At 43.9% G+C, this 23,046-nt stretch overlaps 1 protein-coding gene across 1 annotated transcript in view; it reads right to left on the reverse strand.

Annotated features, from left to right (window-relative positions):
- The window catches only part of LOC126455468 (uncharacterized), a 549,051-nt gene that overhangs the window by 59,033 nt on the left and 466,972 nt on the right, over positions 1-23,046 (reverse strand). Inside the window, exon 3 of the mRNA XM_050091224.1 lies at positions 11,238-11,565. Coding sequence (XP_049947181.1) covers positions 11,238-11,565 — 328 coding nt within the window. The remainder of the gene's footprint in view (positions 1-11,237; positions 11,566-23,046) is intronic.

Below are 23,046 nucleotides of genomic sequence, written 5' to 3' on the forward strand. Positions count from 1 at the left end.
CCGAAAGGCCTGGCAGTGAACTTCGAAATCGGGAAAATATGGTGCGATAATGCGTATTCTTGCTTTGCGAAATACAACCACTGGATGATATTTTTCATTAAGAAAATTTCAGATCTAATTCTGATCGACAAAAATTTTTTGCTGTTTTTTTCTGAGCGAGTGGATGAGCAGGATTTTAAGAGCACAACTTAAACTGCAACAGCTGAATATTTTTGACAAGAACACGCCGCGCGGTGTGACCGCGCGGTTTGAGGCGCTATGTCCCTCCCGCCGGGTGTTCGAGACTTCCGTCGGGCTCGTGTGTGTGTGTGTGTGTGTGTGTGTGTGTGTGTGTGTGTGTGTTTTGTCCTTAGCGTGAGTTAGTGTAAATAGTGTGTAAGTCTAGGGACCGTGGACGTCAGCAGTTTGGTCCAACATTTCCTGGGTTATCTGGCTGAATACATGTTCTGTCGAGCACTTCGATTTTTCCACAGGAAAGCCTATTTTGCTCCAGATCTCATCTTGCACTTTATTTTAAGAATAATTATATTTTTGCTATCATTGTCGTACAATTTGTAATCTATGAAAGAACTAAAATAAATATGAGAAACTAATCTTTAAGGTGCGTATTTTTTTCGGTGTGTTCCCCTTTAGCATTTCCAAAGACAAATGTGACAGTAAAATTTTAAATGATGGCATAAACGATTGGTCTTCTGGGCCTAAGTGACTGTTCCACCGAGCGTTAAATTTTGAAAGAGTCAAACGCTCCACGATTTAAGAAATTCGTCGCACATTCTCACACGTAATAAAATTCGTCTTGCGTAAAGGAAATTCTGGTTTGAAAGTAACGCTTCTCAAACCACAACTCGCAATATTTTCCCGCGACCACTTAAAAATGTGAACAGTTGTGACATCACGCTCATCAAAAGAAGTTTTATTGTTACGAAGTATTGCGTAGTCTTCGTCCTAAAGCGTTTGGCACATTTTGCTGTGTCAGCATTTTGCTCGTGTAAGCAATGTGTTTTCTTCTTGTACATAGTGCGTTTTCTTTGCAACTAGAGTTTCATTTTCGTGTTATTCCCTCGCTTGTGTTTTATTGTTGCAATATTATTCTGCAGTAGCGGGCTAAAATCAAATTCTTTGTTAGAGTATCAGTTCTTACCAGTAAAAATTACAGAAATTTAACTGAAAACTAAAATAATGAAAAATTTCTGAGGAATCGTAAAAAATTCGCGGGTATTTCCCCGGATGAAAAAAGTTTTCGGATTTTTCCGGGATATCTTTGCTGTCCTGGGACATATACACCCTGTTGTACTTCGAAACATCTTTTCAGGATGCACCTCTCACCACAGTGCCCTTTGGAACGCTATGTCCCAGAACATTACTACCATCTTTTTTTCAGCCCTGGCGACAACGCGATTTTTTTTTTCTTTTCTTTTTTGAGGCGGTGACTCTGTGTTTCTTCATTTAACTGACTCGCGCTTCCTTTCAGGTCACAATCGATGAAAGGACAGTCCCATTCCTGCCATAATAACGCGACAACATTGCTTGGCAGAAAGCCGTACGTCAGCATTCGTGGCACCCACCTGGAGGAGACTTTTCACATTTTCAGGTCTTCATGCAGGTTTGTCTGCATAGACCACACGGAAATGCCAAATTTGGATGGAATGTAATCCATCATTCGGCGAGCCTCCAAAATAACATACTCCCCCCCCCCCTCTCTCTCTCTCTCTCTCTCTCTGATGTCATCAGACAAAATGGGGCAAGGCCGAGACTGTCTTGGTTTGTTGTCTTCTTTAGACTGACGCACCCACGAACAAACTTTAGGTGTTTAGGCCGACCTCGTCTGTTGACTGACAGAGACCGCCGACAGTTGAAGAGGGTCGTAATGTGTAATAGACAGACACCTATCCAGACCATCACACAGGAATTCCAAACTGCATCAGGATCCACTGCAAGTACTATGACAGTTAGGCGGGAGGTGAGAATACTTGGATTTCATGGTCGAGCGGCTGCTCATAAGCCACACATCGTGCCAGTAAATGCCAAACAACGCCTCGCTTGGTGCAAGAAGCGTAAACACTGGACGATTGAACAGTGGAAAAACGTTGTATGGAGTGACGAATCTCGGTACGGAATGTGGCGATCCGACGGCAGGGTATCGGTATGGCGAATGCCCGGTGAACGTCATCTGCCAGCGTGTGTAGTGCCAACAGTAAAATTCGGAGGCGGTGGTGTTATGGTGTGGTCGTGTTTTTCATGGAGGGGGCTGGCACCCCTTGTTGTTTTGCGTGGCACTATCACAGCACAGGCCTCCACTGATGTTTTAAGCATCTTCTTGCTTCCCACTGCCGAAAAGCAATTCGGGGATGGCGATTGCATCTTTCAACCCGATCGAGCACCTAATCATAATGCGCAGCCCGTAGCGGAGTGGCTACACGAAAATAACAGCCCTGTAACGGACTGGCCTGCACAGTGTCCTGATCTGAATCCTGTAGAACACCTTTGGGATGTTTTGGAACGCCGACTTCGTGCCAGGACTCACCGACCGACATCGATACCTCTCTCAAAGCAGCACTCCGTGAAGAAAGGGCTGCCATTCCCCAAGAAACCTCCCAGCACCTAATTGAACGTATGCTTGCGAGAGTGGAAGCTGTCATCAAGGCTAAGGGTGGGCCAACACCATACTGAATTCCAGCATTACCAATGGAGGGCGCCACGAACTTTTAAGTCATTTTCAGCCAGGTGTCCGAATACTTTTGATCACATAGTGTATCACTCCTAGGGGACTGATAAATATTTGTATTCTGTCCATAGTATTACGGACTGCTAAGCTGAATGGTGACAGTCCTGATGACATCCATAGAGGTGTGTGTGGGAAAGCAATAATATGTAAAACCTAAGTGTGGAATGTGTCCAACAACAACAAACTTTGTGCTCAAACCACATACTACTTACAAAAACATAGAGGGTAAGACTTATGTCAACGTAGGAAGCTGCTGAGGCGGGAAACAAAATATGATTAATATTAGCGACTAAGGAGTTATTGAGTGTTTGGTTACATTCGCCATGACACTTCACCCCAACACGTTGTGTAGGGGGTGACACAAAAATAACCACGTGACACCGCATAATCAGTTAGTCAAGTAATAAGAAGCGATTTCCAATCTTAGGGGCTGAGTGACCAACATGTTTGCCTGTCACACTCTGAGCTCGGGTTCGACTCCTCGTACTACCAAAAATTTCTCCCTTGGTGGATGAAACGAAAAGGTGTCCAGTCAGCCTGGTGAGGAGCTACTCTGAAAACGACTAGCAACAGCTATTTTTAGGGCCGACACTAAAGATGGGGGAGAGATGGGAGGATCACGTTCCTCCATACTGACAGCCCACGGCGCATTAGGTGGGGCACGGAGAAGTGGTCGTCGGTCGATGGCAAAAGACCCTACATGCGAAATGGTCTCAGTCCAGAATAGAGTGGCACGTGTAACTCGCGAAGGAAACGTACGCTGGTACCAGTCACCCATTAGAGGCGATCGCTCCATAATGAACGGCTGTACGAGAATGTATTGCCTGAATACAAAATGAGACTCCTCGCATTACTGGGAAACTATCTCATCATGGCGTATTACCTTGAATCATGTCCTACGGCTGTACGAAATATCAAAATCGATCTACTCAATGGCAGCAGATGAGCAGTTTACTGCAAATATGTTCTTCCGATCCGTTACAATGCTAAATCGGCGGAGATCCCACGCAGCTCACGGAGATAGATATACAGAAAGGCCTTGAGCACTTGAAGGAACGAATCCAGTGATATGCGGACGCAAATGGACCTTACTTTGAAAGTGAGCACCACTAGATGAACATACAGGGTTTGGGACTATTATAGGTACAGATCTAATACACGTCCCCATCCTTCCCTAGTCCGATGAGACCGATGACCTCGCAGTTTGGTCTCTTCCCCCAAACAATCCAATCCAATCCAAATACACGTCCGGAAACCAAGGGTTTCCCCGATACGACGCACGCGTAAGTGCAGTTATGACAATGTTAAAACGCCATTCATGTATGTATGTTCCAGGTGACTGCTCCCACAGTGAAAGGCAAATGCAATGTGTACGTGTAGTATTTCAAGCATTTCCAGACACATTTTCAAGTGAGGAAATGGCTGATATCCATTCCCTGTGATGGTCTGCTAAAGTCGGTACACAAGATGCAGCATGGTTGTAAGACAAAGCATATCCTCAGAGGAAACAGCCAGACAGCAGAGTGTTCACTACATCCCATCAGCATCTGCGCGAGACCTGTTCATTTAAACCCAGCATGAACGGGCAGGTAGACAAGGAACAGTGTCGACACCACGAAGGAGCGTGTATTACAGCAAGTGGACGCAATGGCCGGCGTAAGTACGAAAATGATTGCTGCTGATGAACACGTTTCGCCCACCACCAAATGGAGCATATAACAAGAGGAACAGGTGCACCCGTATCATGATCAAAGGGTGCAAACCCTGTCGGCACCAGTCTTTCTAGTCCGTATTGCCTTCTACCAATAGACCCTTATGCAGTGTGCGAATGGTAAACAGGTCTCTCGTTAATGTGTTATTTACAGACAAAGCATGCTTTACCCCAGGCAGTATTAAGAACATCCATAGTACACAGGTTCGAGTTTATGGGAACTCGCACCTTACCACTGAGACAGCATATTAGGGAAGATTTTCCGTTAGAGTCTGGGCAGCTGTCTTTCGTGGTACGGCCACATTTCCTATCCTGCTGACTTACTGAAACACAAAAGAATCGACAATCTGCATGATGTTCCTTACGGTGAAAGGATGCTTATGAGGTACATGCGTGATGCACCGGCACACTTCCACGTAGTTGTACTGGGATACGTGGCGCGCATCTTCGACACCAGGTGTTTCGGCCGTGGATCGCCAACAGCATGGCCTCTTACGTCCGCTGACTTCAATCCGTTGGATTGTTTTGTGTGGGAATATTTATATTATTCTAGCCCTGCTGATAGTGTCGCTGAACCCTGGGAATGCAATGTGGACAGTTGTCGATGCAATCGGAACACTCCTGGGATTTTTGAACGTGTAACGACATTGATGAGGAGAAGTGCTAAAGCGTGCCTTCAAACGAACGGTGGAGGCTCTGTGAAACAATAATTGTAATATGTTTGTGCTCAAGAGCATACTTGCAGCTTTGATCCTCGTGAACTCCGTTACAAGGTGTTCATGTATTCAGTCGTAATCCGATGCATCGGGAGCCATGTCCAAATAAAGAGTACCTGGTTTTTCATTTTTGCCTTGAAGAATTAAACAGTTACGTTTTCGTAATTTAAGCAACTTTTAGTAACAGTCTTTCATAAAATATCGATAATTATGAACCTATATTTGAACTGAAAACAGGAATTTCGTGTGTAGTATGTAATTAGAAACAAGGAGACGTGCATTATTCATAAAAATAATGATAAATTTTACAATTATGGGATGTAAGTATTTCAAATTGAACGAGAAAAAAATTATTCAGGCGAGATCAGAATCAGCGAACCATAAACTGCAGATGGGACATTACATAATGCACGTGTCCTTGTTTCTAATCTACCATGCTACGGATTCCGCTATACGTCGAATGTGTCTGCAGAGTTTCTAATACAGTTGTTCGCAGAACTTCAAAACCGATTATCTCTGTAAATTTATGAAAAATATTAAGAACCAACTATTTTTCGGCACTTTTTAACCGTGTTCCACACGCGCGTTTCACTATGGAAGAGCAAGCAGCCTCAGCCATTTTCATACTGCGCATTGACAGCGCGACAATCAGAGCACAACAGTGCAGAGGCTGTGACTGTACACGATTTTTGAAATAAAAACTACACAGCTTTAGCGTGATTACGAAAAACGTTGATGGCTGTTAATACATTTGAATATTTTAAAGTTTTATTTAACGTTAGTTAGTAACAATATACCTAATACGTAAGTATGACCTACTTCCAAGAGCCTGACAACACGTGTGCGTTTGCTACGGCTTCTGACCAATCATCGCGTTTGTGTTTCTTTACATCAGGTTTATTCTCACGCTGAACGGAGTATAGTACGTCACGAGAAATGTTTCTTCCGTATCCAGGTGTATCTTGGAACATTACTAAATTATCAAGCCTGTGAAGCATAAACAAGAAAGCCACCTTAGCCGCAGTTCGCTTCCAGTCTTTCCATATTATGATGGAGGTGCGAGAAAAAGTTTACTTCTACATCGAATCCATGATTCGTGCGTCTGAAACGACCCCGTGCGGTGTCACGGCACCAAACAATGCGCCCAGGAAATAATTCTGGTGAAGCAGTGGTCGCGGTGACAGCCGTCACGTTTTCTATATGTTATCGTTGGCAAGTTCTCAGAGTACTAACACAGTTACGTAAGTCGCCGGATACCAAGAAGTGCTTACAGTCCCAGGAGACCATGCGATTATGTTCAGCGCTTTTGCGTGACGGGAAAAACCATTTTCAGCAAGAAATGTTCTTTCCTCCGCCTAATTAACATGCTACGGTAATGCGTAAAGGATTGCTGCAGCAGGACTATAATTTGCCTGACCTGTTAAATCGTCAAAACTGCAGCACATGTCAGGAACTTGTGGACAGCTAAACTGTCTCCCACACCTCGCTACAATAAGCAGCGCACGAGTTCTCTTGAAAGCTCACACTGAACAGTTAGTGTCCTTCAAGCAGGAATAGTTATTGACACTGCTAAATAGGTGACGTTTGCGATGATACGACACACATGAATCTTGCCAAAAATGAAAAAAAACTGGACAAACGCGAGTGCAACTCGCGTTCTGGGGGCTCCATACATAATTATGTATACAGGAAGTTGACCTACAGGTTTTGATGAGTGAGTTTGCGAGTATGAAAATATGTCATATATTTTGCAGTCTCTTTTCATTGTACTGACTTAGAAACTTAAAAAAAAAATTTTATCACGTAGGGACCGTATGTAGACCTCAGTATATGACAAACTTCAAACTTGATATCTCTGCCCATTCCTGAGAAAAAGTGGCCTTAACGGACAGGCAGATCAAACTGACAACAAAGTGACCCTATAAATATTCCGTTTCTACAGACTGGGATACAGAATCTTAAACACAAACGGAACAGTGCTTATATTTTACACAGTCTTCGTAAGAGTGAGTGACTGCTGTATGTCATTCCATTTGCCTATGTACAACTTGATTTCCTTCCCTCCACTTCTGATTCAATGTTGTTGTTGTGGTCTTCAGTCCTGAGACTGGTTTGATGCAGCTCTCCATGCTACTCTATCCTGTGCAAGCTTTTTCATCTCACAGTACCTACTGCAACCTACATCCTTCTGAATCTGCTTAGTGTATTCATCTCTTGGTCTCCCTCTACGATTTTTACCCTCCACGCTGGCCTCCAATACTAAATTGGTGATCCCTTGATGCCTCAGAACATGTCCTACCAACCGATCCCTTCTTCTGGTCAAGTTGTGCCACAAACTTCTCTTCTCCCCAATCCTATTCAATACTTCCTCATTAGTTATGTGATCTACCATCTAATCTTCAGCATTCTTCTGTAGCACCACATTTCGAAAGCTTCTATTCTCTTCCTGTCCGAACTATTTATCGTCCATGTTTCACTTCCATACATGGCTACACTCCATACGAATACTTTCAGAAATGACTTCCTGACACTTAAATCAATACTGGATGTTAACAAATTTCTCTTCTTCAGAAACGCTTTCCTTGCCATTGCCAGCCTACATTTTATATCCTCTCTACTTCGACCATCATCAGTTATTTTGCTCCCCAAATAGCAAAAGTCCTTTACTACTTTAAGTGCCTCATTTCCTAATCTAATTCCCTCAGCATCGCCCGACTTAATTAGACTACATTCCATTATCCTTGTTTTGCTTTTGTTGATGTTCATCTTATATCCTCCTTTCAAGACACTGTCCATTCTGTTCAACTGCTCTTCCAAGATCTTTGGTGTCTCTGACAGAATTACAATGTCATCGGCGAACCTCAAAGTTTTTATTTCTTCTCCATGAATTTTAATACCTACTCCGAATTTTTCTTTTGTTTCCTTTACTGCTTGCTCAATATACAGATTGAACAACATCGGGGAGAGGCTACAACCCTGTCTTACTCCCTTCCCAACCACTGCTTCCCTTTCATGTCCCTCGACTCTTATAACTGCCATCTGGTTTCTGTACAAATTGTAAATAGCCTTTCGCTCCCTGTATTTTACCCCTGCCACCTTCAGAATTTGAAAGAGAGTATTCCAGTCAACATTGTCAAAAGCTTTCTCTAAGTCTACAAATGCTAGAAACGTAGGTTTGCCTTTCCTTAATCTTTCTTCTAAGATAAGTCGTAAGGTCAGTATTGCCTCACGTGTTCCAGTGTTTCTACGGAATCCAAACTGATCTTCCCCGAGGTTGGCTGCTACTAGTTTTTCCATTCGTCTGTAAAGAATTCGTGTTAGTATTTTGCAGCTGTGACTTATTAAACTAATAGTTCGGTAATTTTCACATCTGTCAACACCTGCTTTCTTTGGGATTGGAATTATTATATTCTTCTTGAAGTCTGAGGGTATTTCGCCTGTTTCATACATCTTGCTCACCAGATGGTAGAGTTTTGTCAGGACTGGCTCTCCCAAGGCCGTCAGTAGTTCCAATGGAATGTTGTCTACTCCGGGGGCCTTGTTTCGACTCAGGTCTTTCAGTGCTCTGTCAAACTCTTTACGCAGTATCACATCTCCCATTTCATCTTCATCTACATCCTCTTCCATTTCCATAATATTGTCCTCAAGTACATCGCCCTTGTATAGACCCTCTATATACTCCTTCCACCTTTCTGCTTTCCCTTCTTTGCTTAGACCTGGGTTTCCATCTGAGCTCTTGATATTCATACAAGTCGTTCTCTTATCTCCAAAGGTCTCTTTAATTTTCCTGTAGGCAGTATCTATCTTACCCCTAGTGAGATAGGCCTCTACATCCTTACATTTGTCCTCTAGCCATCCCTGCTTAGCCATTTTGCACTTCCTGTCGATCTCATTTTTGAGACGTTTGTATTCTGATTCAATGGAGACCCCATATTAGACACTATGACTTCATAGTACCTCAGATCTGATAAATTCATGACTTAAAATTGAGAATGTGTCAGGTACTTGCACAATTACCTGCGAAATCATTAATCCCATGTAGACAGTTCAGGGCCTTGCTGCCGTATTCGGTACACGAAAAGGGTCCAATAATTCTGGTTCCACCTACATTACACCTCCATCTCGTTAGCAACGAAATCCATTCCACACACTATCTGGCTTATCTGATGCCGAGTAAGTTGTCCGAGTACGCCTACATGGCAATACTGCACACTGTTTTAGGGTCTTTCGATCTCGTTCTCATACTAATTTTGTGCTTACAGAGCTATGAATGATAGTATGTGACAACGTTTTTCGCAGACCCACAAGAATCTCACTGAAATTGGCCTTAAAGGTACTATTTCCCCGAAGTGCCCACCGGAGCGCCTGGTAGTGGAAGCTGGCTGTTGACTGCATGCAACGCAACGAATCTACTGTCACTCGAACATCTCGGCAGTCAACTGTCGCGTCATCGAATCGCTCTTGCAACTGCTGCGGCTCGACCGTTAAAGAAGCAGTCTGGTGGTCACGTTACGACTGCAGAGTGTGTGAAACAATGTGCGCACCATAATCTTACTTCAGTTATAATAGCGAAGAAACGTTTCTGACTATAAAAGCGGTGGGCGACTATTTAATTAGGTGTTAGGAAGTGGATTCGCGAACTGCGAACACGTATTTACGTCGGCTGTATAAAAAGTTGTGCCGGACTGGGACACGAACCGGCATTTCCGGTTATCGCGAAAGGTCATCTTAAATATTTCGGCTATCCGAGCAAGCGTCCAGTACCATTCCAAACTACCATCCGTAAAGTTGTCCGTATCACCTATCCTCGCACTTTTGTGATTCCTACACAGGGTAGGACGGCTTTTTAATTTCGTTATTTTTGCCTGTCGAGGCATATATTTGTATACCAATGATTTATACAATGTCTGTTTCTACAGTGTCTGCATAATACATTCAGTGTCCTTCAGGCAAGCACTCAGAAACCCAATTTCCTCTTTCAGCAGGCAAAGTATAATAGTATTACAATCTACCTCTCCTTTCACGAAGACTAACAACAAACTAAGTTGTGTTCATAGAATGGACGGTTTCGTGGTCGGTATTTACGTCCTCGGCGATTTTCATTATACGAGCGTAAGGCCTCGGTGTAAAGCACGTTTTGTGCCTAAAGCTTCGTCTCCTAATACTGCAGACAGATTTAGAGGTTACAAAGGCTTCGTTAGTTGATTTTAGATTTTGCCGAGTTGGAAAATGAACTGAAACTCTTTCTAGCCTCTGAGGATGTGTCAAGATTGGGAGACGAAATGTTACTCACGGAACACGCCTCCGACCACCGCTTGAAGCATATACGATGGTTGGAGCTTAAAAATAGTGGCAACTATTTATTCACAAACGATACAAAAAGAGTTACATGTTTGCACCTGTTTCTGTCCTTCAAAGTTGTCACCAGCGTTATGTGGACCCCGTTGCCAGCGATGTGGAAGGCGTAGTATACCGTTAGCAGAGCCTGTCCTGTTGATGGTGCGAATGGAACGGTCTACTGCCTGTCGGTTCTCTTGAACAATTCTGAAGCGAATGCCACGAAGTGGTTCCTTCATCTTCGGAATCAAATCAAAGTCAGAAGGGCTTAAATCCGGGGAGTAAGGTGGATGGTACAGTACTTCCCAGTTCCATCGACCGAAAAGAGCAGTCACAGCTTGGCGTGTATGTGCCCGCGCATTGTCGTGCAAAATGATGGGTGAGTTGCATAGAAAGTGCCGCCGCTTCTTTCGCAAAACTGGTCGCTGGTGGTGCTCCAAAAACGAATAGTAATACTGTGCATTGACGGTCTGCCGTGGAGGAACTTAATGAGTTAGCATAACACCATCACAGTCGTACGCGAGAATCACCATAACTTTAGACCGCTCCATTCGCACCATCAACACAACAGGCTCTACTAACGGTATACTACGCCATCCACATCGCTGGCGACTACTTTCAAGTACAGTAACAGGTTCAAACATGTAACTCTTTTGTATCGGTTATGGATAAGTAGTTGCCAATATTTAAGTTACAACCCTCGTATATTTGAGAATTAAAATTAACGCTACAGTGAGCAGGCAGTTACCTGTGATCTCCTTGTGGTGCGCGGCGCCGTGCAGCAGCTTGCGACGCACGCGCACGCCCGGTTCCCAGTCTGCAGCCGGCGGGCGGTGCCGGGAGGCGGCGCCGGAGGGGCTGGCGGAGGCGGCGTTGGAGGCGGAGGCGGCGGCGTGGTGCAGCTGGTGGAGGTGCGCCGGCGGCAGCGTGGCCGCCGTGGAGGAGGCGGTGCTGGTGCAGCACGACGACGAGGAGCCGCCGCGCTCGCTGGCCGCCAGCTTCTGCCGCAGGTGCGGGAACGTCTCCATGACCAGGTCCCGGAACTCCAGCAGCGCGCCCACCTCATTCTGCAGCTCCTGCGGCAACAGCAGGACGTCACTAGGGGCGGGCTGGCAGGCACACGAGGATGTCGTTAATACTGACACAGTTTGTGTCTAGTTAAACAACTAGGAAACGAGTATTTGAAGGCAGGACACATCAAAGGCATTGCAAGGGTACGCTAAATCAACGTTTCACATCAGTAAGGTGATCTAAAATTTAAAATGTAATATATGTCATCAGTATGTGTGGGGAAGGGTTTGGAGAGAGAGTGAGTATATGAGGAAAGAAGGGAGGTAAGAGAGAACAGAAGAAATGAGGAGAGAAAGAGAGAAGCGAGTAAGGGGGAAGAAACAAGTGAGAGACAAGCATAAAAGAGAAGAGAGACATGGAGGAAACAATAGGCGAAATGGGGGTGAAGAGGAGGCACAGAGAGAGGGTCGAGAAGGTGTGGAAAGGGGTGGGAGAAGGTGTAGAAAGGGGTGGGAGAAGGTGTAGAAAGAGGTGGGAGAAGGTGTAGAAAGAGGTGGGAGAAGGTGTAGAAAGAGGTGGGAGAAGGTGTAGAAAGAGGTGGGAGAAGGTGTAGAAAGAGGTGGGAGAAGGTGTAGAAAGAGGTGGGAGAAGGTGTAGAAAGTTGTGGGAGAAGGTGGGTGAGGGGGAGAAGGTGGGTGAGGGGGAGAAGGTGGGTGAGGGGGAGAAGGTGGGTGAGGGGGAGAAGGTGGGTGAGGGGGAGAAGGTGGGTGAGGGGGAGAAGGTGGGTAAGAGGGTGAAGAAGGGGGGTAAGAGGGTGAAGAAGGGGGGTAAGAGGGTGAAGAAGGGGGGTAAGAGGGTGAAGAAGGGGGGAGAGGCAGAATAGTGGAGAAGGGGAGAAGAAAGGGGGAAAAGAGAAGGAGAATAGAGGGCATGCAGAGTCGAAATCTCTGACCTGGAAGTGAATTGAACCCAAGACCACACAATCTAGAGGAAGTGACGCTAACTAACATACCATGAGCTGCGGACAATAAATAATAATACTACAAGTCATTTTTATTTTCTTCATGGAGACGTTTAGAGGGCTTATACACTCAGTTTTTGGTAGATCAGTGGATTACATGATTTATTTTTCTGAATGTAGCCAGTAGTCTGCCTTACCCTTCTTTTCACTGCATATACAAGTAGTTTTCATGTGTCACTTGTTATCATAATATCGCACTCAAGCCACACACGATAAACAATAGCACAGCTGAAACTTTCTGGCAGACTAAATGCGACTCGACCCACGACCTCTGCCTTTCATGGGCAAATTGTCTACCAAATGAGCTATCCAAGGACGACTCACGGTCCTTTCTCACAGCTTTACTTCCGCCATTATCCCATCTCCTACTTTCCAAACTTCACAGAAACTCTCCTGTGTAACTTGTAGGAGTAACACACCTGAAACAAACGGTATTGCTGAGACATGGCTTAGCCATAGCTTGGAGGATGCTTCCAGAATGATTTTTCACTCTGGTACAGATTGTGTGCAGATATGAAACTTCCTGTCAGACAAAAACTGTGGACCGGACCGGGATACTAACACGTTTAGAAGCTAGGAGGTGAGGTACTGGTGGAAGCAAAGCTATGAGGACGGGTCTTTAGTGTTGCTTGGGGGAGTTCAATCTGCAGAAAGCTTGCTCGCGAAAGGCAAAGATACTAGGTACGGGGCCAATCCGGTAGACAGTTCTAATCCCCCAGGAAGTTTCTTATCAGCGCACACTTCGCTGCAGAGCGAATAATTCATTCTAGTAACGAAGCTGCCTACCGAGATGTGCGTTTGTTTTACTGTAGGGCATGCAAACACGAAACAAAAACAGTCCAATCATTGCACAGGTACAGAAATACGGTGCGTTGTAAGTCGAAGGGAACTAACTACCATTTCACACTGCGAATCAACGATAGTGAACATCCACAATGTTTTACATCTTCGTAACTCACCCATACAGCCGGCCGTTGTGGCCGAGCGGTTCTAGGTGCTACAGTCTGGAACCGGGGCATTGGTAAGTGTGACGTCCTGAGGTTAGTTAGGTTTAAGTAGTTCTCAGTTCTAGGGGACTGATGACCTCAGAAGTTAAATCCCATAGTGCTCAGAGCCATTTGAACCATTTTTTTCACCCATATAAAATTAGACTTCTTTAAAGAAAAATAACTTTTAAGCGTACTTACAGTGATTGAAATTACGAATAGCTGGTAGTCAAGGCCAAAATATCAATCCGAAGAATCATCATTTTATATATTTGTTCGTTAATGTTTATACAAACAATTCAATTCATATATGTATGTTGTCTCTATATTCATCCCGCAATGTAAGCTCGTAATGTACATTGAAATTGCGAGTAATGCACCGATCATCAGGAAATGAAGGTGTAAGCATTCAAAACGCGTTTGAAGAAACAACAATGACGATGCCGTTACTCATTTTGTTTTTATTTCATGAACAGTAGCAATTTCCTAATTACAATCCCGCATGAACGGCAAGCTCCTTGTAGGGATGTGTCGCCCTTGTTGGTAGAGTGATTGAGTTAACGGTTGTTATGAACAACGCGAGTAATATGACACCTAATTTATGTTATTTACGTTGTCATAATTAAACTCTTTTTGGTATCTTTCATACTCAATCCTGAAGGGAGAAAATGAGTTGATGAGAGAGGTTATGCTCGTTTCAACCCATGATTTCATTTTTTCTGTTTTGGAACCAATTATTTTCTGATCAAGAGAAAGAACAATTTTAATGTAGTGCAGTTTCGCTTTTTTTCTGGTACAATTTTGGTTTTGGTTTGAAGGGATAAATTATAATCCCAACATTCAGCTTACAGGGGAGGGAAACCAAACTAAAAGCTGACCTGGGATTATTTCGCGGACAGTAGATCTGACAGCTACTTCCTAGTTTGTTCATCATGGGTTTTCTTACAAGAGATGCTTGATATTGCTGGCTGGTCCCTTTTCTAGTTAAATTTCGTTGTGTTCTTGGTATGTTTTCCTCACACACTGTGATACTGTATATGGCGAGTAAGTATACTAACTCTCACAAAACTGAAATTAAAGATACTATCGTTCAGTATTTCCGTCGTCAGTGTAATAGTGCTTAGTCTGTTCAGCATTCGTCTTTCAGTGCTGAACAATCTTTTTGCTTGATTTTGGTTGACCATCCTTACCAGCGCAGCGTATTCGGAAACGGGTCTAATAAAGGTCTTTCATGTATATCTACGTGACTACTCGCTGAGAATTCATCGAGACACCTTCAAGCTATTCTTCTATCGTTCCACTCCTAACAGCGCATCGAAAAGGACCAACATTTAAATCTTTTTGTGCGAGCTCTGATTTCTTTTATTCTTTTACGATGGTCATTTCTCCGTATTTAGGTGGGTGCCAACAAAATATTTCGCATTCGGAGGAAAAAGTTGGTGATCGAAATGTCGTGAAAAGATCTTGCCGCAATGAAAAACAGCTTTGCTACTGAAACCTCAACTCGTGTATCATATCCGTGACGCTCTCTCCCCTATTTTGCGTCTTTGGACTTTTCGATGTTCTCCGTCGATCCTAACTGATGTGGATGCCATAATGGGTGGCGATACTCCGGAAGAGGACGGAAAAGCATTGTGTAAGCAGTCTCTGTTCTGTGAATAATACGCCGTCTTTTATTCGCTTTTCCCACAACATGATCTATGTGATGGTTCCAATTTAAGTTATTAGTAACTGTAAGCCTTCAGTATTTGACAGCCTTTAGATTTGTGTGTTTAATCGTGTAATCGAAATTTAGCGGATTCCTTTGCTCAGATTGTCTCCTGAATCGTTTATATAAATTAGGAAGAGCAGGGGGCCTAAAATATACGTGGGGAACGCCAGAAATAACTTTTGTTTTGGTCAATGACTCTCCGCCAGTAACTACGAATTGTGACCTTCCTGACAGAAAATCACGAATCCAGTGACACAACTGAGACAGTGTCGAAACCCTTCTGGAATTTCGGTAAAACGTGTTTTGTAACTCCACTTTAGTGGCACTCGGAAACATTATCGCTCCTATCGCGCAGTGAAGGTATAGACTGTGCCTTGGTGTACTTTGAATATGGCCAGAATCTCTTTGGGTTTTCTGCCAGATGTCTGTACCAATGTTTCGTTTGAAGCGCCGATGATGCGTCATTTAATGACTTGTGAGTGTCTTAGTCGTCGTCTTCCTTTTGCTATGATGCTGTAGTATTCATAATTAGTCGAAGATAATTAGCTTATTCCTTAGTCTCATAATTTTTATTTTACGTCATGTCTTCTTGTCTTAAAACGACAGCGGATGTCCTTAAAGCGGAAAATGACGTCACTTAAGGATTTTATAGATGCTGTGGACCCACTTTACGAGAAGTTTGTCGAGTTTGCTGAATAGACTATAAAGAAGAGGAGAATGGTTTGATCCGTTTGGACTGTAAGGCCATACCGCGGTATGCAGCAGTACTTGCGGTACTCGGGCAGCAGTGTTGGACGCGTTCCGGACGAGGCGCTGCGAGGAACGCGCTGTGACAGCATTCTTGACGCCTCTGGGCACGAGCTTGGCAGGCTTCGGTCTTAGCGCGACCTCCGCGCCGGCCGTGTAAGCTGGTCAGCCGTCACACTGAGGCAGCATATCGTAAATAGCCCGAGGCTTCGCGAAGCAACACCTGTGCAGCCACCGGACACTTGCTCTGCAGCACGTGCTTGCCGCCTCCTCGCAGCAAGGCAAACCCCAACAGCCACCATCTGCGACTTCGTGGCGCGCCATTTAACGTGGTTACGATTCACATCCTGCCCTAGAATTGACGGTTGCATTCGAGCTACAGCAACTACTGTACCCTCTAGTATCAAATGCTAATTGATTTGATTAGCTTTAGCACAAGTAATTACTTACGTATTAAGTGACCAATATTTTTTATGTTCCTCATATTGCTGTGAACACATTTCCGTAAGCATCCACGTTCTTTTAGATATATTTTCGAGCATGTCCGATGTTTAAGTGCCAAATGCATCCTCAACAGCATTGCCCAGTTCTTCGTTTGTAGCTTAAGGACGTGAAGATACATGCACCTTAATGATTCCCCATAATGGATGTCAGGTGTAGATGAGGTCAGGGAGGTGACGTTGCTGATTAACCAGGACCTATCCACCGAACTGGAAAGTGTTCATTTAAGAAGTCACGCACTGCAACAGAGTAGAGAGGAGGCTCCCCACCTCGTTGCTACCGTCCACAGCTCGTGGTCTGGTGGTCGCCTTCTCACTTCACGAGTCCCGGGTTTGATTCCCGGTGGGGTCAGGGATTTTCACCTGCCTCGAGATGACTGGATGTTTGTGTTGTCCTAATCATTTCATCATCATTCATGAAAGTGGAGAGTTTGCACTGAGAAAAGGTTGGGAATTTGTAGGGGCGCTGATAACCGCACAGTTGAGCGCCCCACAAACCAAACATCATCGTCATCATCGTTGCTACCATACGCGTTCTGTGAAGCCTCTTTCCTCAAGCTGTGGTATAAACTATGTTTCCAGCATGTGTAAATAATTTGCGCCATTCACAATTCCTTCAAAGTAGATGTGATGTCATCGCTGCCCATGCCACTACGTGAGGTGGATTCCTTTCTAACTCGACTGTGTAATGAGGATTTTCTTTGGCACAACCGACAATATTTCCAGTAGGTGAGCTGCGATAAATAGAAATTTCATCTCGAAACATAACCTTGGCACGGTTTACTGCATATGGAAATTCAGTACACAAAGCACGGCGTACTAAACCGCACTCATTCCGGTCTATATCCGGTAAGTTCTTTTTTTTCCTGTGATCTTGCATGTTGTTCTCGTTATACCGATTTCCGAAGCACTTTTACGTGTCGATTTCATAGGAAACTGAACAATCGAAGAAGTGACTCTGGCGCTTGTTTCGTCTTGTGTCTTCTTCCTTCCACTCCGCGGCCTGTCTTTAACACTGCCAAAAGCAAGAGCACGTCTTTCCCAATCCAGAAGTGTTGCCCTTCGCGATGGAGCCTTATTAAATCTTTTCAGGAATTCTCTCATTATGTGTGTCACTGTCTACCCTATATGTCGTCATTCACGCAACCACACACTTGTCACTAAGCGCTCCTCAGTGGTTTTAACTATGACCGCTCAGATCTGCCATGGCAACAGATTAAAACTAGACTGCGACTGCGAAAACAAGCAAACATGAATGCCAACAAATGACTCCAACAATTGATAAGAAGTAACGTAGCTACCAACCTGCATAACATCATTTTCGTAGTAAACAGATGAAGATGAAATGGGAGATACGATACTGCGTGAAGAGTTTGACAGAGCACTGAAAGACCTGAGTCGAAACAAGGCCCCCGGAGTAGACAATATTCCATTGGAACTACTGACGGCCGTGGGAGAGCCAGTCCTGACAAAACTCTACCATCTGGTGAGCAAGATGTATGAAACAGGCGAAATACCCACAGACTTCAAGAAGAATATAATAATTCCAATCCCAAAGAAAGCCGGTGTTGACAGATGAGAAAATTACCGAACTATCAGCTTAATAAGTCACAGCTGCAAAATACTAACACGAATTCTTTACAGACGAATGGAAAAACTAGTAGAAGCCAACCTCGGGGAAGATCAGTTTGGATTCCGTAGAAACACTGGAACACGTGAGGCAATACTGACCTTACGAATTATCTTAGAAGAAAGATTAAGGAAAGGCAAACCTACGTTTCTAGCATTTGTAGACTTAGAGAAAGCTTTTGACAATGTTGACTGGAATATTCTCTTTCAAATTCTAAAGGTGGCAGGGGTAAAATACAGGGAGCGAAAGGCTATTTACAATTTGTACAGAAACCAGATGGCAGTTATAAGAGTCGAGGGACATGAAAGGGAAGCAGTGGTTGGGAAGGGAGTAAGACAGGGTTGTAGCCTCTCCCCGATGTTGTTCAATCTGTATATTGAGCAAGCAGTAAAGGAAACAAAAGAAAAATTCGGAGTAGATATTAAAGTCCATGGAGAAGAAATAAAAACTTTGAGGTTCGCCGATGACTTTGTAATTCTGTCAGAGACAGCAAAGGACGTGGAAGATCAGTTGAACGGAATGGACAGTGTCTTGAAAGGAGGATATAAGATGAACATCAACAAAAGCAAAACGAGGATAATGGAATGTAGTCGAATTAAGTTGGGTGATGCTGAGGGAATTGGATTAGGAAGTGAGACGCTTAAAGTAGTAAAGGAGTTTTGCTATTTGGGGAGCAAAATAACTGATGATGGTCGAAGTAGAGAGGATATAAAATGTAGACTGGCAATGGCAAGGAAAGCTTTTCTGAAGAAGAGAAATTTGTTAACATCTAGTATAGATTTAAGTGTCAGGAAGTCATTTCTGAAAGCATTTGTATGGAGTGTAGCCATGTATGGAAGTGAAACATGGACGATAAATAGTTTGGACAAGAAGAGAATAGAAGCATTCGAAATTTGGTGCTACAGAAGAATGTTGAAGATTAGATGGGTAGATCACATAACTAATGAGGAAGTATTGAATAGGATTGGGGAGAAGAGAAGTTTGTGGTACAACTTGACCAGAAGACGGGATCGATTGGTAGGACATGTTCTGAGGCATCAAGGGATCACCAATTTAGTACTGGAGGGCAGCGTGGAGGGTAAAAATCGTAGAGGGAGGCCAAGAGATGAATACACTAAGCAGATTCAGAAGGATGTAGATTGCAGTAGGTACTGGGAGATGAAGAAGCTTGCACAGGATAGAGTAGCATGGACAGCTGCATCAAACCAGTCTCAGCACTGAAGACCACAACAACAACAACAACAACAACAACAACAGGGGTTACAGGGGTACAGCGACTTCTCGCTCATCCTGTACTATCAACTAGCCTGTCTATGAAGTTTTTGAGAATTATCATGAATAATAATCGGAAATATTAATTAACATTCCATAACATGAAGGTGGGATATTATTTTTTCATAGGAAATATAGGATGTTGATACTTAGTTACAAAAACAAAGCAAACTTGACACTGGTGGTTGGCCTGATTCTCATAAACATCTCTCTTTCTCAAAACTTTGTGTCTGTTTTGAGCCTGTACGTTTCTCAGTGCCTCAAATTATAGTATGGCTACAGGGTTGCAGGAGGCTGTGGTAGTTTAGCTTGCAGAGCACATGTTTCCGGTCCTGAAAGATCTACGTCCAATCCCGTATTAGGGGCGAGGACTTTTCGTCGTTCCAGTCCCTCCAGGACGGGGCAAGCCACCGGCCACTCAGCGTGCTATCAAAAGAGTATCATGGATATTTTGCGGGGGTAAAAGTGCCTCCCAGGACCGCAGAGAAGAAAGCCTGCTCTGTTATCTACAGCGAGGGCGAAAGTCCATTCACGGGCGTGTGTCACAGACTTTACTTTTTTTACATGGTTGCAGGACTATCACTGCAAGCAGTCACATCCATTAAACAATGCCGTGTACACTCAAAAACGCAACGAGAACGCACTACGTTAGGGCAGTGGCGATTACTGAGTGGTTGCAGGGCCGGCTCCTACGTAAGCGTCGCATCTCGCTACTGCGCACGCACCCCACGATGCTTAGCGTTTATGCTATAGCAGTGGTTGCTACACTTAATCCGTGAGTGCAACTAGGTATTAACTTGCACCCACCCCTCTCTTCCCCAACGTCGTCAACATTAGCGCCTAGCTTTACAACGAATAAGATTTTTTGTTAACAGTTCTATATCTTAAATAACTACGAAGGTAATCCCAAAAGTAAGGTCTCCTATTTTTTTTTTTTTTGTAAGTACATACACCTGTTTATTTCTACACTCGTTTACATCAGTTTGACGCTTGAACATTTAGCTATTTTTCTAAATAATCACCATTTCTGTCGGTGGATTTTTGTAGACGCCGTGGCAGTTTTTGTATGCTCATGTCACACCAGCTCGCCGCCGTGCTGTTCAAAAAGTTATGAACTGGCATGATTGTTGCTTCGTCTCAGGTGTAAAGTGGTATGCTCAGGTTTCGTCACCCCTGAGAATTGAGTCCAGAAAGCTGTCCCGTTCGTCTGCCAGGCGGTGAAGGAATGCTCGGGAAGCATCAGCTCGTTGCCGCATATGGTCCTCAGTCCGAATGCGTGGCACCCATCTTGCGCACACCTTCCGGTAGTTCAATGTATCCGTTAAAATTCTGTGACCAGTGCTTCGGGAAACCTCAGGAACCAACGTGCAGAGATCATCCAGAGTGATCCGCCGATCTTCACGCATGCTTTGCTCATTTGCTCAACCTTCAACACAGTCTCCTCAGAAATTGACGGTCCCCCCGCTCCTTTGTTCGTCGTGAATTTCAGTCCGACCAGCTGCAAACACTCTACACCACTTACGAACATTTTTGAAGTCCATGCACGACTCACCATATACTTCCGTCAATTGGCGATGGATTTCAATTGGCGCAGTGCCCTTTGCGTTCAAAAACGGAATAACTGCGCGCAATTCGCACTTGGCGGTAACATCCAACGGGAGCTCCATTCTCAACGGCTGCCCTGAGCACCTCAAGCGCGGTGTGCTCATGTTTACATAAAGCGCGTGAAGCACTCTTCATAAGCTGACCAACTGCTACACAAACAGAGTTCTGTACTTATAAAAAACATAGACCTTACTTTTGGGATTACCCTCGTCATTTTAATTAATATTTAGTTCTTGTAAAGGTTTCCTTAAACCACGACCTAATGAGCGAATGAGACAAGTGATACTGCTTATTTCTAATAACTTTTTTTCTAGAATGGTGAAGCAATTTTCAGCGCATCGCGAGTGCTTCCTACAAACCTTTGCATACAAGAAAGCTGTCTACATTGACAGCAGACACTTCTTACAAAACATGTTTCCGTGCACCAAGCCTCTACCTCGCGGCACTTGCTAGACCCTCATTTAAAATCAAGCAAATTAGAAGCAGATCTACTCTTTCCAAATCACCTAATTACTTGTTTCTGAACCGCCAGAAACTAGACCATTTCAGGTTGCTAATGCATAGAGTCTGGCCGGTGTCTAATAATAATAATAATAATAATAATAATAATAATAATAGTGTGTAGATATAACAACAGTTTAGTGGTCATACATATCTGGTGTTCTGTTGTACTATCAACTAGTTCGTAAACTGGAGCATATACGAGGTGTGGCTAGAAAAAAACCGGACTAGTACTGGTGAAACAATAAAACGAATGCAATAAGGCTGAAAGTCGCGTGGCCTGTCACGTGACTCTCGCTCCGCCTACTGCTCGAGTTTCATCTGCCTCCTGCACTCAGTCTGCCCGTGGCGTCTGTTTTAAGTAGTTGACGTTTTGTCTGTGCGTCGTAAAATGTTGAGTGTACAGAAAGAACAGCGTGTTAACATCAAATTTTGTTTCAAACTAGGAAAATCTGCAAGTGAAACGTTTGTAATGTTACAAAAAGTGTACGGCGATGATTGTTTATCGCGAACACACGTGTTTGAGTGGTTTAAACGATTTAAAGATGGCCGCGAAGACACCAGTGATGACACTCGCACTGGCAGACCATTGTCAGGAAAAACTGATGCAAACATTGAAAAAATCGGTAAACTTGTTCGACAAGATCGCCATTTAACAATCAGAGCAGTGTCTGAGTTAACAGGAGTTGACAAGGAAAGTGTTAGGCAGATTCTTCATGAAAGTTTCAACATGAACAAAGTGTGTTCAAAAATGGTTCCAAAGTGTCTCACAATTGAACAGAAGGAACGCCGAAGAATGATTTGTTCTGACATCCTGGAAAACATTGAAAGTGATCCCACCTTCTTACAAAATGTTATTACTTGCGATGAATCGTGGTTTTTTACTTACGATCCCGAAACTAAACGCCAATCGATGCATTGGAAAACTCCTGGTTCTCCACGACAAAAAAAAGCACGAATGTCAAAATCGAAATTCAAGGCAAGGATGATTGTTTTTTTTTTTTTGACATCAAAGGGATTGTGCACATTGATTGGGTACCAGAGGGACAAACAGTGAATCAGTATTACTACATTAGCGTCCTGGCTACCCTACGTGAGCGAGTACGGAGAAAACGGAACAATTTGTGGAGAAAAAAAGTCATGGATCCTTCACCAAGACAATGCCCCAGCTCACAGTGCGCTGTCAGTGAAGACGTTTTTGGCAAAACACAACATTCCCATCTTAGATCATCCACCCTACTCACCTGATTTGGCCCCCTGTGACTTTTTTCTTTTCCCTAAAGTCAAGTCAGCTTTGAAAGGAACTAGATTTGAGACTGTTGAAGCAGTAAAAGAAAAAGCGACGGAAGTAATGTATGGACTTACCGAAAATGATCTGCAGCATTGCTATGAACAGTGGAAAATTCGTATGGAGCGGTGTAGAAACCGAGGAGGAGAGCACATTGAAGGAGATAACATGAAATTGTAAATAATTGTAAATAAATGTTTTTTCCAGCATCAGTCCGGTTTTTTTCTAGCCGCACCTCGTACTGTGCTATTGAGGGAATTGACTTACAAGCCGGAGAAGACATTT

The sequence above is a fragment of the Schistocerca serialis genome, chromosome 1 (genome assembly GCF_023864345.2).
Source record: "Schistocerca serialis cubense isolate TAMUIC-IGC-003099 chromosome 1, iqSchSeri2.2, whole genome shotgun sequence".
Classification (NCBI taxonomy): domain Eukaryota; kingdom Metazoa; phylum Arthropoda; class Insecta; order Orthoptera; family Acrididae; genus Schistocerca; species Schistocerca serialis.